Below are 16,986 nucleotides of genomic sequence, written 5' to 3'. Positions count from 1 at the left end.
GCAAAAGTTTCTTTTGTTCAAACAAGGGCCGAACGTTACCGACAATTCGTGATTTGCTCCTTTTTGCTCTTCGGGAACCATCGGTCTTTGCTTTGTCACAGCATGCAACGCCGATGATTCCCGAAGAGCAAATCACGGAATTCTCGGTAACCTTCGGCCCTTGTTTGCACAAAAGAAAACCTTGCAAACTTCCAGAGACGATTACCGAGCTTGTAGTCCCCCTAATAACACCTAGGCCTAATAGCAATTCTTGTTATGTTTCTATCTTGCCTGTGATGCTATCTGATACCCGTAATTTTGAGTTTCGTAGCCTCATGAATAAACTTTTTGAGGATTTTTTAAAACGGGTCGAGAGTGAGTGGTGTGTGAGGGCGCCGCATCGAGGCGTACCATCATCCTGAGTCAATATTTCAGATCGGTAGCTCGTTCAAGCTGTTTTAAATTGTGTGTCCTAACACATCACTCACTCTAGACACTTTCATTGAATAGTTTCCCATCGCAGATATATATTTATCTTAACTTATCAAAAATCCCTCCTAAATTTTATGTTTCTGCAATAAAAACTTTGAAAATACGATTTACTTGGGCCATGGACACCTGTTGCTGTTGACAATACAAAAGAAACTGACATTTTTTCATCTCTTGCGTAATAAGTCGATCGTTTTTACCCGACAAACAGTCCCAATCAGCTGCCGATCTGAAATATTGACTCAGTACCTAGGATCAGGCGCCCTCACTGTCACACATCATCTCTAATCCTGAGGAGGCTTTAAAAATTTCCCAAAAAATTATTCATGAGGCGATGAAACACAAAATTTCGGGTATCAGATAACACCACAGGCAAGAGAGAAGCAAAACATGAACGTGTATGGTGTCGAAATGTTAATAGGGGCAATACAAGCTCGGTAATCAGCTTCAGTAGTTTGCAAAAGTTTCTTTTGTTCAAACAAGGGCCGAACGTTACCGACAATTCGTGATTTGCTCCTTTTTGCTCTTCGGGAACCATCGGTCTTTGCTTTGTCACAGCATGCAACGCCGATGATTCCCGAAGAGCAAATCACGGAATTCTCGGTAACCTTCGGCCCTTGTTTGCACAAAAGAAAACCTTGCAAACTTCCAGAGACGATTACCGAGCTTGTAGTCCCCCTAATAACACCTAGGCCTAATAGCAATTCTTGTTATGTTTCTATCTTGCCTGTGATGCTATCTGATACCCGTAATTTTGAGTTTCGTAGCCTCATGAATAAACTTTTTGAGGATTTTTTAAAACGGGTCGAGAGTGAGTGGTGTGTGAGGGCGCCGCATCGAGGCGTACCATCATCCTGAGTCAATATTTCAGATCGGTAGCTCGTTCAAGCTGTTTTAAATTGTGTGTCCTAACACATCACTCACTCTAGACACTTTCATTGAATAGTTTCCCATCGCAGATATATATTTATCTTAACTTATCAAAAATCCCTCCTAAATTTTATGTTTCTGCAATAAAAACTTTGAAAATACGATTTACTTGGGCCATGGACACCTGTTGCTGTTGACAATACAAAAGAAACTGACATTTTTTCATCTCTTGCGTAATAAGTCGATCGTTTTTACACGACAAACAGTCCCAATCAGCTGCCGATCTGAAATATTGACTCAGTACCTAGGATCAGGCGCCCTCACTGTCACACATCATCTCTAATCCTGAGGAGGCTTTAAAAATTTCCCAAAAAATTATTCATGAGGCGATGAAACACAAAATTTCGGGTATCAGATAACACCACAGGCAAGAGAGAAGCAAAACATGAACGTGTATGGTGTCGAAATGTTAATAGGGGCAATACAAGCTCGGTAATCAGCTTTAGTAGTTTGCAAAAGTTTCTTTTGTTCAAACAAGGGCCGAACGTTACCGACAATTCGTGATTTGCTCCTTTTTGCTCTTCGGGAACCATCGGTCTTTGCTTTGTCACAGCATGCAACGCCGATGATTCCCGAAGAGCAAATCACGGAATTCTCGGTAACCTTCGGCCCTTGTTTGCACAAAAGAAAACCTTGCAAACTTCCAGAGACGATTACCGAGCTTGTAGTCCCCCTAATAACACCTAGGCCTAATAGCAATTCTTGTTATGTTTCTATCTTGCCTGTGATGCTATCTGATACCCGTAATTTTGAGTTTCGTAGCCTCATGAATAAACTTTTTGAGGATTTTTTAAAACGGGTCGAGAGTGAGTGGTGTGTGAGGGCGCCGCATCGAGGCGTACCATCATCCTGAGTCAATATTTCAGATCGGTAGCTCGTTCAAGCTGTTTTAAATTGTGTGTCCTAACACATCACTCACTCTAGACACTTTCATTGAATAGTTTCCCATCGCAGATATATATTTATCTTAACTTATCAAAAATCCCTCCTAAATTTTATGTTTCTGCAATAAAAACTTTGAAAATACGATTTACTTGGGCCATGGACACCTGTTGCTGTTGACAATACAAAAGAAACTGACATTTTTTCATCTCTTGCGTAATAAGTCGATCGTTTTTACACGACAAACAGTCCCAATCAGCTGCCGATCTGAAATATTGACTCAGTACCTAGGATCAGGCGCCCTCACTGTCACACATCATCTCTAATCCTGAGGAGGCTTTAAAAATTTCCCAAAAAATTATTCATGAGGCGATGAAACACAAAATTTCGGGTATCAGATAACACCACAGGCAAGAGAGAAGCAAAACATGAACGTGTATGGTGTCGAAATGTTAATAGGGGCAATACAAGCTCGGTAATCAGCTTTAGTAGTTTGCAAAAGTTTCTTTTGTTCAAACAAGGGCCGAACGTTACCGACAATTCCGTGATTTGCTCCTTTTTGCTCTTCGGGAACCATCGGTCTTTGCTTTTCACAGTGAAAACGACTTATTATGTAACTGTTGAAAAATGTCACTTTGTTTGTTATTTCTGCATCAAAACCTTCTATAATATTATTTACTTAGGCCATGGGCACCCGGGGGTGGGGATGGGGGGGGGGGTGGCGCCGCATCACGGCTTACCATACTCAGTATGAAATGATTTTTATATGTAGTTCACATCTATAATATTAGTTATAGACAGTCTGCATAATTTTCTTGTAGCTAACATTAGATAGGAATTGTATTTGTCTTCTTAATATCTCTGAACTTTCTTTAAAACAAATGTAGTTATATTCCTTTTTTGTGTTACAAGTTATTGAAATATAGTTACTCAGTATGTCATTTTGATTTTTGCATGTATGTATGTATGTATGTATGTATGTATGTATGTATGTATGTATGTATGTCCGAGTGTCTGTCTGTATGTATGTGTGTGTGTCAGTGACCAGTGTGTGTGTGCACGCGTGTGTGTGTGTATGTACATGTCTGAGTGTCTGTCTGTCTGTATGTATGTATGTATGTATGTATGTATGTGTATGTGTGTGTGTGTCAGTGTGTGTGTGTAACAATCTGGTTTGAATGAAATCTAACTATTTGAATAGGTGACAAGGATACAAATACAAAACGTCAAAATGTTATTCACATTGTTCTCTAAACCTTCCACACAAACAACACCCAAGATATCTTTTAGTAAAGTTTTTTATTTCTGTGATTATTATTATTATTTTTTGTATTTACAATATACATATTTACACAATTAATAAAACAGCTGCAAATGCATAGGAAAATTACAATTTGATTATGTTTTGCAGTGGTTTAACCTGATACAATGAATGGTTTATGAATTGAGATAGACATGACATGTCTTACCAGCTAGAACATATTGAACTATTAGATTTTGAAAAATAACAATACATTGCACTGCGATACAAAAATCATAATCTCACAAAAGTCAAAATAATTGTGCATTGAAATGTCAATACTTAAATACTTTGTGTTTAGTTACTTAAGTATACAGTACTGCAAAACAGGAACTGCTCTGAAAATATATGCGTTCCCCTCTCCTTTTTCTAAGTAAATGATAAACTGAAGACACATACATCTTGTATAAATTTCACATTCCCTACAAGTAACAACAACAGATAACTATTACTAAACTGTTTACTCATGGCATAGACTTATAAATAGCATTGACCTGTTGATCTGTCCTGGTCGATGATCCTCATCAGAATGATAAATTTTACATAGTTACAGGTGAACACTAGATGGCGGTATGATCAACTGATTGTAGATATTAGGTAGTTCAATGCACCCATCTCTGATGTTGATAACTTCCCTGATCTTTCTGGAAAAGTCATGTGGCAATGTGGCAATTTTGGGAACAGTTCCAGTGATTGTTATGATTGTAGACACCAAAAAAAAGTCATGACTATGTTTTGTCATCTCTGTGGATTATTCTGCCACATGTAAATATAAACCATGAAATCAAGTAATGGAAATCTAACAGCCGAGTTGTACTAAAATCAAATTTGAACAGAACTTTTCATCTTTATGTTTGTAAATAGTGACAAGACGTTGGCAAAAATTTGGGATCCACTTCCTAAAAATTGTTTGATTCTGTGAGTAGAACTGTTCACTTGTAAATATGAACCCAGGGTACATCAACTTTCATACTTGCATGACTTCATTAGGTTACCCTAATACCATTTTTCATATCCTAGGTACTAGGTGTAGGAAAAACAAACTAGTCTGAAAGCACAATTTATCAGATGTTGTATTCAGTTGATGGTCTTTGCAGTATTTTTGTTAAGGGTGGTAAGCAGGTAAAATCTACCTGGTGAGTTCCTCTGTCATTTTACTAAGGTTACCCAACAAATTATGGTACACTATATTGGAAACTATGTCAGTTTTACAATATTTCCCTTTCTGTTTTTACCGGGGTTCTCTAACCTTAGTAAAAACACTGCTTTGAACAAATATCCATTTTTAAAAATTGTCCATGTTATCAGTACTAGGTCTTGCACTAACACTTATCTGAAACCTGACACTGAGTTAAGTCCACAGGTACAAATTAAATTTTTCCATTATCTGAAAATTGAAGGTATGTCTTAGCTGTTCAAATGTTGACTTATCTCAAAGTACATATTATACGTTTGATTTGTACAATCACTTCTTAATATCAGTAAACTTCACTTTTTGATTATCCATTTGAAATTTAAAAAAAAAAAAAAAAAGATTACATGATTCACTTGCTGCGATATGAAGTCTTTATAAAAGCGATCATAAATTTTGGTATAAACATCAGATGGTTTGGCCTGTAGTGAATTCATTTCTATATACACCCTTGCATAACAATATCAGAAATTGTATCAGGCCAAACTTGAGGCTTGAAAGCGAGGCTGACCTTTCAAAAGTGGACAACAGACTGTAGATTCACTGCACATTGGATTGGCTAAAAGCCTTATTTTCAGATCAAATTATGCTGGAAATGACATCAAGTTGTGTGTACGACTTTAACCAAAGTGAGGCTTGTGACCTTGTAAAGGGGTAGTCACAGCTGTAATGTAAAAAGTACATTGCACAGATGTAGTGGCGATGAGCCTCGCTTTCAACTTGAATGTCACTTCTGTTTTGAAAGTGCAAAACATTTATATTAAATTCTGATTTCATGTCTTTGGAATGTACAACAGTAGTTTTAAATGTACAGCTGAAAGTCATTGGATATATTAATCCCTGCGAGGTACAAATTGAATATTGTATCTTGAAGTAGTATGCTACACACCCTGTCTTGTCATACACGTGTACAGTGTTCAATCAAGGCATGTTGACTAGGCTGTTGTTAGCCCACGGAGAATGCACACTTGTCACACCCAACAACAAGTTCAGATCATTTGGATTGACGTCCAGAATAGATAACAACTCTTTGGCACTAAGCATTGCGATCCACTCACAGATATTCCGCTAACGCCTTACTCTTGAAGTAAATTTCCTGTAGTTTGTCTTCCAAATGCATTACACACTGTGGAGAAATACAGAGCAAAGTTTGATTATATACCACAATACTGTTTTCAGACGAATGGTAATTTATGTGAAACATACCAGTGGTTCAAAATACATTTTACTTCACTTTATTCTAAGACTTCAATTTTGATTTGTAGAGACCATGATTTTTATTTGCTCATGTTTCACTCTACAATATCTAGGCATGTATAACAAATACCATCCCCCCCCCCCCCCCCCCCCTTTCAGAAATTACAAAATTCAATTGTATGAGTGCAATCAGTTTTATTTTTACACTTTGCCTTATTTGCTTTTAGTCAGAAACTTTACATTTCAATATTTTTCAGCAAGATTTAAAAATGTTCATAAATCGATCTACTGGAACTAATCACGGAAAGAGATTTATCAGTCAGGAATATCAATGTCCTCCTGAAAGATTTGCAAGTGGATTCACAGACTGATAACATCTGAAGTTGAGAGTTGGCGACCAGGAGGTGAGCAATTTGAGTTATACTTAAGACTAGTTTTGATGCCATAAACTACAGCAGGTTTGGGTGTGATTAGTATTATATTGCAAGGACACACAGATATAACTAGGACTCGGTGACTTTTAAGAGGCCATAGGAACGAGAATTGGGTTTTTATTTTAGATATTTAATCTACAAAAACAATTTTATCATGGCTTCCTACTTGAAAAATGATGTGAAACAACATAGACCAAGTCTGTGTTTGTAACTCAATAAATTGCACAAGATTATTAAATATGTAAAATGTTTGTTTGTACGTACAATAACAAATTTGTTTACGCATTTTTTTAGCTTTTTACAATGGACTAAGTTATGAACACAGACTTGGTCTATGTTGTTTCACACTAATTTTTCAAGTAGGAAGCCATGGTAAAATTGTTTTGTAAATTAAAAATCCAAAATAATACTTATCGTCATCCATATGGTCACTTTAAACTTTCTTCAGGGAGAACACTGATTATGATAGATATTTGTTACTTACAAATTCTGATGACATTTTCAGATCCCATAGATTACTGACTGACTTCAAGATATCATGTTTTATCGATGAAGAACTGATCTCCGAGTCCTTGGATTTCTCCGGAGTCACAGGTTTAGACATCTGACTGGACAGTAGTTCTACTTTCCATGTATCTGTGTCCGCTACAATACACACAGCTTCTGCTATTGGTTCATCTAGTACTGAATTCTGTAATGAAAGGGGGGAACAGGTTGTCATGGAAACCATACAACTATTTTCTACTAACAGTTGCACAAGACCCGATCAGGTCAAAATAATATCATAGTTGTGAATAAAATAGATCCTGTTTCAACAGCGGCAGTGGTCAAGTAACCAACACTCATTACCTGTGAATTTTATCACCTAGACATCATTAAAATAATGGCCATTTTATAACTGCCGACATCAGAACAAGGATGAGTGGAACATGTTACAAACAAGGAAAGTAAACAAATGAATTGGATTAACAACACTTGGCACAGCAGGTCAGAACAGCAGAGACTTATATTAGATAGAGAAGAGACATCTTTGTGTAAAAGACTTTCTGAAATCTTGAAAATGCTTTTACCCTAATTTTTGACCAATTGAGATACTTTCTAGAGTAAAGCATCAAGAGAAAATTCAATATGGCAGCCATGTTGAACTTAAATCCTTACCATTTTTTTTTGTTCTGTATGTAGCTTTTCCTCTGTGTTCTGTGGAAATATCGTGTTCAAAAATTATTTTTAAAGGTGTTTTACGTGAGTGCTCCTAATAGAAAATCTCTGCAAGTAAAACACTGCTTATTAATTTAACAAAAATATTTCCAAAGCAGCATATCAAATTTTCCAGGAAAACAAACATCTCGAAATCAGATAACCCTCACAATATCAATTCTTTTCACATGATAAATTACTACTCTTTTTTCTCTGAATTTTCTTGCAGGAGAATCTTTTCCTGGAAATTAAAAATAGCAATATGAATTAGGATAGGAAATGTGACTCTAAAGTTGTTGCTTGTCCTACCATGTCAACATTTATTGGTTTCACTTTAGAGACAGTCAATTTGATGTAGTTGTTTTCCTTGGGAATGGATATTTCTCTTATGAGTATAATAGTATATTTGTAATATAGTACATCATCTGCTACATATAGTGCTACAGTATAATTGCTGTTCATATTATCCAACACTTGTGACAAAGTTGGATATTATGAACAACAATCATATATGAGGTGGGGAATGGGGTTCTGAACATTCAACCAGGTTGTATGGTAGTTAGGTTGGCGATATCCTACTTGTCTGGTTGTTATGTAAAGGCTGGAACCCTCAAAATTTTGAGTTGGTTTGTGTATGGAAACTATTGGCGATAGTAATCGGTATCAGTAATAGTTGATCCTTCTTTCTGAACCAGCTTTAGGGTCTACATTAAGGTCTACGATGTACTACATTACAAATGTACTATCATTACTTGGAAAGAACAATTATCAAGAAGACAATTTTTAAAACTAGTGCACAACAAATGCATGTAACTGTAGCAAATAGTCTTAATTTATGTTGAGTATGACTCATATGAAATCTCATTTCATGTCTGTCTATATTTTATGTTCTGTTATATTTCTATTTTAAATATGAGGGGTAAAATCTCAAAATTACACTTGGAAGGCATATTTGTTGGATTCAGCACCAGCAATTTCCATAAAAATTTGCCTTCCAGCTTTTACCCCATAATGCGTACAGCACTCAATTTTCTGAAATTAGAACCAGACTATAATACTGTGATGCTTTGAGTGGGTTATATATACAAGTAAAAATACATTTCAGTGTTTTGTGAAACCTGGTAAGTTGATAAACATCAGTAGCCGAGGTTTTTTACTTGGACTTTCTTTGAAACATGTAGTCAAATGTTGATATCAATCAAGTATAAAATTACTACATTACTGTTTTTGCTGACTTCCCCAACTTTTGTAAAAAATATATTTCCCTATATCAATAATATAAAATATATCCTGGACAGGACACTTTAGGGTAAAGACACTAAATATATTGTTTTTTGATGAGATATTGATGTACAGGCTGTATGCAAGGATGGAAAGGGTGTGGCAGTGAGTGAAGTGGGCTGGGCAAGGCTGGCAGGGGTGGGCAGTGAGTGAGTGAGGTGGGCTGGGCAAGGCTGGCAGGGGTGGGGTAGTGAGTGAGATGGGCTGGGCAAGGCTGGAAGGGGTGGAGCAGTGAGTGAGGTGGGCTGGGCTGGCAGGGGTGGGGCAGTGAGTGAGGTGGGTTGGGCAAGGATAGAAGGGGTGTGGCAGTGAGTGAGGTGGGCTGGGCAAGGCTGGAAGGGTGTGGCAGTGTGAGTGAGGTGGGCTGGGCAAGGCTGGATGGGGTGTGGCAGTGAGTGAGGGGTGGGCTTGACATGTTGCAAAATCAGTTATTGAAAGTTGTAAGCTCAAGCTCGACCACTGGATACGTACTTAAAATAATGTTCATAGAATATAAGCTAGGAGTTTAAAAAAACTCAAAAAAGTGTCCCTATGAAAAAGTGGGAAACACCTAAAATGTCAAGATATGGCAATTGCTGGGTCAGGCTGAATGCAAACATCTCACTACTACACTTACCAGCACTGTCTTGAGACTTGTTGTTTTAATTGTTTGTGGAGTTGTAAAATCACTGACTGGTGAAGACAAACTTAAATGTAATCTCGTTCACTGCTCACTGCAATCAAAACATATTTACAAGTTAGAACAGACAGACCACTAGATCACATCAGAATGACACAACCAAGTTTGATTTCCATAATAATTTTTGTTTAAATCTGCCCATAATAAAGATGATGACATAAAGTTAAGATCAGAAATGCATTTTTTCTCTCTCATCTTTTGCAAATACATCAGATTAATTATAATCTTGAGTTTGAATGCATATAAGGATAATGAGTTCAAAGGTAAAGTTATGATAAAGAAAGGAGTTTGACTACATTTTTAATACTGTAATCAGGTTCTTTTTTTCCTTCAATTTTGAGTAGTAAAATGAAAGTGAAGCAAATCAAGTCCTTTCTAAGAAATTATCCTTGAAAACATAATATCATGAAACAATGCCTGAGAAATAAGTTACACAAAAACAGGGGTTCAGTAATTACCCACCCACTCACTCACTCACTCACTCACTCACTCACTCACTCACAGCAAAAGGCAAAGACTCATGCGTGCAGTACATGGTTAGTTTGGCAGCAGAAAAGTTCCAAAAAAATTTAAGAGCACCAAGGAACTTTAGGCACGTCAGCAAGGCAGTAAAGACCCACCTGCTGACTTCGTGAATAACGCTGAGTAAAAATCTCAATAAATGAGTAGAACATACGACTCTACCACACCAGTTCATGTATGTTCGACTCCACCTGGAGTGTTATGCAGTGTATTTATCCAGATCCAGATCCGGAATACAATGAAGCGAGGACGAACATAACAAATAACAGTCAATTGACTCTGAACAAAGAAAACACACAATTTAGATCTTGCAAGTATTCGTACCAAGTTAAACACAAATCGCAGAAAAAACACAACAGGGTGGGTGGGTGGGTGGGTGGTTGGTTGAGCAAACGTGCAAACAGACGACAAAAACAGTAATGGCTGACCATGAAGGATCATGGGAAAAACAAAGGGAGGAAGCCGAACCCTGGGCAACACCTGAGGGCGCTAATTCATAATTGGCGGATCAGTTCACTGGGGGGGGGGGGGGGGGTTCACATCATCATTGGGAAACTTTGCCAGTTTTACCAGATTTTCCCATTTCCTGTTACCGACGGTTTCCTCTTTACTATCACTGGGAGGTTGTTAGACCTTAGTAACAACACTACACTGATGCTATTGATATCAAGGAGACAGAAAGTTATATTTCTATACTAAAATTATTGACATCAAGATCATATAAAAGAAAGTAGAATTTACTTATATTACATCTGACTCTCTCTTTGCGTTCCGACTGGAAACACTTTACTCAGCATAAGTTCAGCTGGTTGTCGGATGACGTGCACTTTGACTGTTGTGCCTTTACTTGACATTGGTAAAGATCCATACACCATTTCTTCTAGCATAGTCACATCACCACTCCGTCTGGTAATCTGAAGACATCACATGACAAATATCAGTAACTATGTATGGTAATCTGAACAGATCACATGACGAACATCAGTAACTATGTATGGTAATCTGAACAGATCACATGACGAACATCAGTAACTATGTATGGTAATCTGAACAGATCACATGACGAACATCAGTAACTATGTATGGTAATCTGAACAGATCACATGACGAACATCAGTAACTATGTATGGTAATCTGAACAGATCACATGACAACAATCAGTATGTATGTCTGGTAACCTGAACATATCACATGATAAACATATATAACTACTAGTATGTCTGGTAATCTGAACAGAACACATGGCAATCACATGAATAAAACAACCATCAACTTATCATGTATATGACCAGAAATGCTAGTTTCAAATTTTGTACCTACATTGATAACAACGAAACTCAACTTCCTGTAATAAAGCTTGTTGTCAATAATTAGTTTTTACCTCTTCTCATTTTTGTTGAAATATTGCTTCAACCCCTAAGACTAGATACTCAAGTCGGTTGTTGGTAACAATTCTTCTGTGATAGTTTGATGAGGTTGCAAGGAAGTAAATGAAGACAATGTATTGTGTGTGAAGTACACAAATACAATATGCAGACTGTACTGTATACTTTCATCTTAAAAGATCTGGTTTCTCTGGAATAGGATTGGACAATTTAATTAACCCGAGGTACTTTGGCAAAAAAAATCTACACGGAAATGGAATTAACTTCTCGCCATTGTACATGTAAACAATGTGTAAATTTACACAGCAATAGAATTAAAGTCTCACCATTTTACATTTTTGAATGTAAAAAATGTTCAGGGTTAGCGGCTTAAATTAGGGTCGATCGGGTTATCGAAACCACAAATCGTTTATATTTGGCCGTATGATGAGTTGTTTTTTCCTGTCATTCGTAAATATAACATTTCTGACCGTGAGTGCACAAAATAAAGAGAAATTGCTTTTGATTTAATGCACATTTGACATTTTATTTTCTTCGTAAGCAGTACTGCGTAATCCAATCCCAGGTTAAGGGGTGTATTGTTGAATACTAGTAATTAAAATTTCAAAAGTTCTAGTAATGAAGCAACCAGATGTATAAGAAATATGATGGGCTGCGCTACCCTTAGGTAAATTCACCGCCGTGCGTGATCGGTGACGTCAGAGCACACATTTATACGGATTACAACATTTCTTCTCTCCCTGCTGTCGTGAAATCAGTGATCATTTGTGGTCACGCTTATATCCCGATAACATGGAAGGTTACAACGATATATGTGGCAACTACACAACGAACAGCACTGAAAGTACAGAATATGACTACCTTTCTTTGGAACTCCCCAATTCCGACCAGGTTATCATGACTTCTGCTTTCACGGTTAATATGTTTCTATCAATTGTCGGCAACGTTATTCTATTATGTGCGCTACTAGGCGGGAGAAAAGTCGGCACAAATCTGAGTGCGTTCATCGTCAACCTGGCTCTAGCGGATTTAACCATGGCTATATTCTGCATGCCATTTACTTTTCCTACGATCATGTTAGGTTACTGGATATTTGGTACCCCGATGTGTCACATTGTTATCTTCTTACAACACGTAAGTAATCTTGTTGTCATCAGTTTTACAGAACCGTTTTCTTTACGGCCAATTTTTAACTTACCTCACTCAAAGCATGTAGTACCTCACATTTGTATTTTATATCTCGATTCAACCAATATAAGAAGAACAGTTGATACACACCGAGTCACTACACATGAAAACGAAATACTTGATACATTAACTACCCGGCCCACTGCAGTAGACTACATCATGTATAACATGTATACATTTTCTCAGACTTCAATGACTTCAGTGGTAACAATATGTAAGAATTGCTTGTATTTTCTTTTCATTTGTGAATTATAATATTATAATATTCAAATGAGTTGGGTAGACGGTCTATTCCTAAGATTCCTGTAGATGAAAGATTCTGACATTTTGTCAAAATATGGTAGATGAATTTCACCATTTAAAGTGGCCATATGGATGAGGATTGGGTATTTATTTCGGATTTTTAATTTATAAAACAGTCAATTTTATCATGACATCCTACTCGAAAATTTCACTTTGATCAACATATGCCAAGTCCTTGTTTGTAACTCAATAAAGAGCGATGTCAGTCGGTAGCTAGGAACTAGTGTACCCGGGGAACACTAGCTCCCGGGCCGCGGGGGATGGGGGGGGGGGGCGCACAAAACTAGTGTACCCGGGGAACATTAGCTTCTGGGCCGCGGGGATGGGGGCGCACTAAAACTGTTACCTGTTACACTAGTAATAACATGTGCAATGACGGGATAGCGGAAAGCTGTGCCAGTTTATGGAAAGCTTAAAAGTAATGATCTCTCTCCGTATGTGCAGACTGTCCAAAGAATGATATCTAGTCGGGTTTTGACGTCATGTACACGTTTTGTTGTAAAAATTATTTGTGCTAAAAGAAGTTAAGACGCGCGTTAACATCAAGCAAAGTATAGCTGTAACGTTATAACTTTGAGCGACCTAATGCTAATACAGCTAGGTAATCATGGTCATGACATACTGGTATATCGGAATTGCAAATTGAATTTTGTGCAGACCCTACTAGGTAGAATGTCATCAGATGGCAGCTGTAGGCAAGGCCCTGAAGTACAATTTCCCTTTAAATCGTTGAGTGTTTCACTTTGAAATTAATTACATTCGAAGTTCATCAACAACAACCAAAGGTTCATCAACTTCAGAATCAGTGAAGCCAAACCCTGATCCGAACTTAAACTCAAACCAACTTTAGGAATATAATAATCCAAGTATTAAAGTCAACCACGTGACTTGTAATCAGATGAATTCATATAGAGAATCTATCATGCAGATAAAATGAATTAGGTCAGGAAAAAATATGCTTTTTAACGGGCCCGACCTACTCAATTTTTGGGGGTGATGGGCCGCATCAACTAATGGAGGTAACACGTGTCACCTCCATTAGTCGGATCTGTGGATGTTTACACTCACGGCATGATAACGTGTTAATTTTAGTTTGTTCTAGCCAGCTACTAATTAATGCAAAGATGATAAACTCGGATAAGACAGTGATATCAGGTAGGAAATAGAAAAAAAACAGTGAGAGGAAACAGTATTTAAAACTTTATTTGAAATATACAGAAACTAATATTAGAAATCCTGAAAATCGCGATAACAAAATTGATTATTTGTCCTTTCCCCTATGGTATCATGTTCACAAACAGAAAACATCCCCACCAACTTCCGCCGGTGGAGGTATAAGGACTATTCAAATTTTCCGTGCAAATTGTTATTAAGGTTTAGCGGTCATGTCCGTTGAAGAGCTTTTTGTTTGTTGTTGACAATCATAGTGTGGTGAATTGGGTTCGCATACATGTAAGTTCTGCGAGTACCTATCCACATTTTTCATCACCAGATGCTGAATTTAGTTTTGTATGATGCCCGAGGTCACCTGGGGGAAAAGTCTTTTGTTTTATCAAATTTCCCGAATTTCAGCAATAAATATACCTTTTTAAAATAAAAATAAAATGTTAAACATAAGTGTATGAGTACATGTTGGAGATACTTTCAATTCGTAATAGGAAATAATTCTGATACTTCCTTCTCGAGGTGACGTCGATCTTTTTATTTTATTTATTTTTACTTTTAGATTTCGCTAGATTTAAGAAATATAGTGTCGGTTGGGTGACGAAAAACATAGAACTAAGTAAGGCCATCCTAATATGCATTATTTTCCACTCTATATGTAGGTTTCTGTAATTGTCAGCATTGGTACATCTACTGCCGTAGGAATTGATCGATACATCGTTGTCATGTACCCCTTGAGATCTAAGTTCACAAAAATCCGGATGAAGATAATTATTTTCATGATTTGGTTGGTTGCAATTTTGTTGTCGCTGATACAAGCAGTCTTGACCACAATTTCACAGGTGTCCTGGGACTCTACAGTTTACTACTTCTGTAGTGAGTGGTACCCTAGTGAGACATTTGCTAAAGTATGGGAAGTGTTCTTTCTTCTGATTACTTACTTTATACCGCTGGCGATTCTGACTTACACGTATACTCGGGTGGCACGCCGACTATGGGGGCGGAATCTCCCTGGAAATGCTGACGCCACGAGGGATCGAAATCATGCTCGATCGAAGCGAAAGGTGAGGTTTATCAATTTTGATTATGGATAACAGTGTTTCGAGTGCGGTCTAACCCTTGTTCAATAATATGTTATCATATATAGCATGATTGATCACTGGGCCAGGTCAAGATCAACAATGTAACATATCACGAGTATAACGCGTACGTATTCTAGATCTACTGTATGATTCTACACTCGCACTTCATAAGTATTCACAGCCATTCTGTTCTGATCTAATCTGAAAAAAATCCAGTCTCTGGTCAGCTTATGTGACCACTCCCTTCCCCCTCATGTCTGGATGGTATCTATAGCCATTCCATTTTCCAACATAATCTTGTTGCAGCCAATTACATCACAGTTTACGTATCCAGTTTATTGACAGCCAGAGTCTGTATGAAAACACCCACACTGAGTCACTGTACAATGAGCAGTTGATAAAAAAATTACCAGACATCTCCCCTTTTGTTTATAATCTACAAAATTGATATAAACTACTTCAAATAATGAATTGCGATTCCTGACTTTGACATTTTTCTTATGTATGCACGTCCAAGGCTTCTCATGAACATGATGGAAGAGGCTACTTCATTTTAGTAATAGTTGAATGATCAAGTGTTAAGAACATTCTAAACTAACTCATTGACAAGGGACTTATATAACTAGAAAAAAATGAAATTTTCTTAAGACTATTTGACTAGGGTGATTTCAGTTTATATACAAATATCAAAAAGATGACACTGCTTACATTTTACGAGCGAGATTAAATAAAATGGATTTGCTAGACGTCTAATCCATGTAAGCAAAGCTCGAGGTGCAGACTGAAGTAAATTATAGATAACAACGTTTCTGATTGTCTATAAGTTACGGTATAACATGATTTTTTGGCGTACTGCATATAGGAAAATCATGACAGTGTCGTCAAGAGGTTGAGCTTATATGGAATCAAACCTAAATTTAGAAGATCTAATCAAATTTGGAAAATGTACTGCACTTCAACAGTCAATCTGTAATTCCTTCAGTGAATAGATTCAAGCATCTGAAGTTAGGTTCATATGTAGATCCGGAAATTACGATATACGTCCCCTTCATCAAGTTGTGGAGATTTTATAGTAGACTTTAATTGGTGAACCAAGCCGTATTAGCTAACCACACAAAAAACGTATTAACCCTATCCGGGAACCTAACGAAGCAATCAATAATCTGATGAGCCGAATTTGACCTTTAATGTAATACTTCCCATGCCGGTACAGTTACTTGAGTAGCTTTTAGATTTTTTCAAAAGAATTGATGTATAATAAACTAGTCTCTCTGAATCCGATGGGCACCCTTCAGATTAGCGTTTTCATCTTCACTCAGTATATTGTGTAGTTCATGTATTCAAATAAAGAAATTTAGCTGCTCCTATGAAGACTAGACAACTGATGCAAATTTAAACATTTGGAAATAAAAAAAACGTACGTGTATAAATATCAATATAAAACTTCTACTTAAAATCCCAGGGGTGTCTCGTGCCTGTCCACTACTAACCATAAACTAACGGTATCGCATTACTGTGTTGTATGTGCTATATTTCTCATCCTCTGAAATTGTCGACTGTAAAACAAAGCCGTGGGTAGTTGCCTTAGTACATTTGTATATCCTACTACACGAGCCACTGGCTTTATCCATACTACATGTAAGCATGCATGCATCCAGCGTTAAAAAAATCTGATTTATGAACTAGTCATTGTAAGAAGTTGAGCTGCATCGTGAATAAATCATTCTCTGTGTAGGATTTGTTTGCAGTTCGCCTCGATAAAAACATCTGCTTATTTTCCGA

General features: G+C 37.1%; 1 protein-coding gene across 1 annotated transcript in view; it reads left to right on the top strand.

The window, feature by feature from the left end:
* Positions 1 to 12,259: 12,259 nt before the first annotated feature.
* Positions 12,260 to 16,986, top strand: part of LOC144452459 (substance-P receptor-like) — a 6,257-nt gene continuing 1,530 nt past the window's right edge. The window contains exons 1-2 of the mRNA XM_078143556.1: positions 12,260 to 12,601; positions 14,785 to 15,186. Of these exons, the coding sequence (XP_077999682.1) occupies positions 12,260 to 12,601; positions 14,785 to 15,186 (744 nt within the window). The remainder of the gene's footprint in view (positions 12,602 to 14,784; positions 15,187 to 16,986) is intronic.

Source organism: Glandiceps talaboti, chromosome 22, assembly GCF_964340395.1.
Source record: "Glandiceps talaboti chromosome 22, keGlaTala1.1, whole genome shotgun sequence".
Lineage (NCBI taxonomy): Eukaryota > Metazoa > Hemichordata > Enteropneusta > Spengelidae > Glandiceps > Glandiceps talaboti.
The sequence above is the reverse complement of the archived record's forward strand: the minus strand, read 5'-3'. Positions and strand labels throughout refer to the sequence as shown.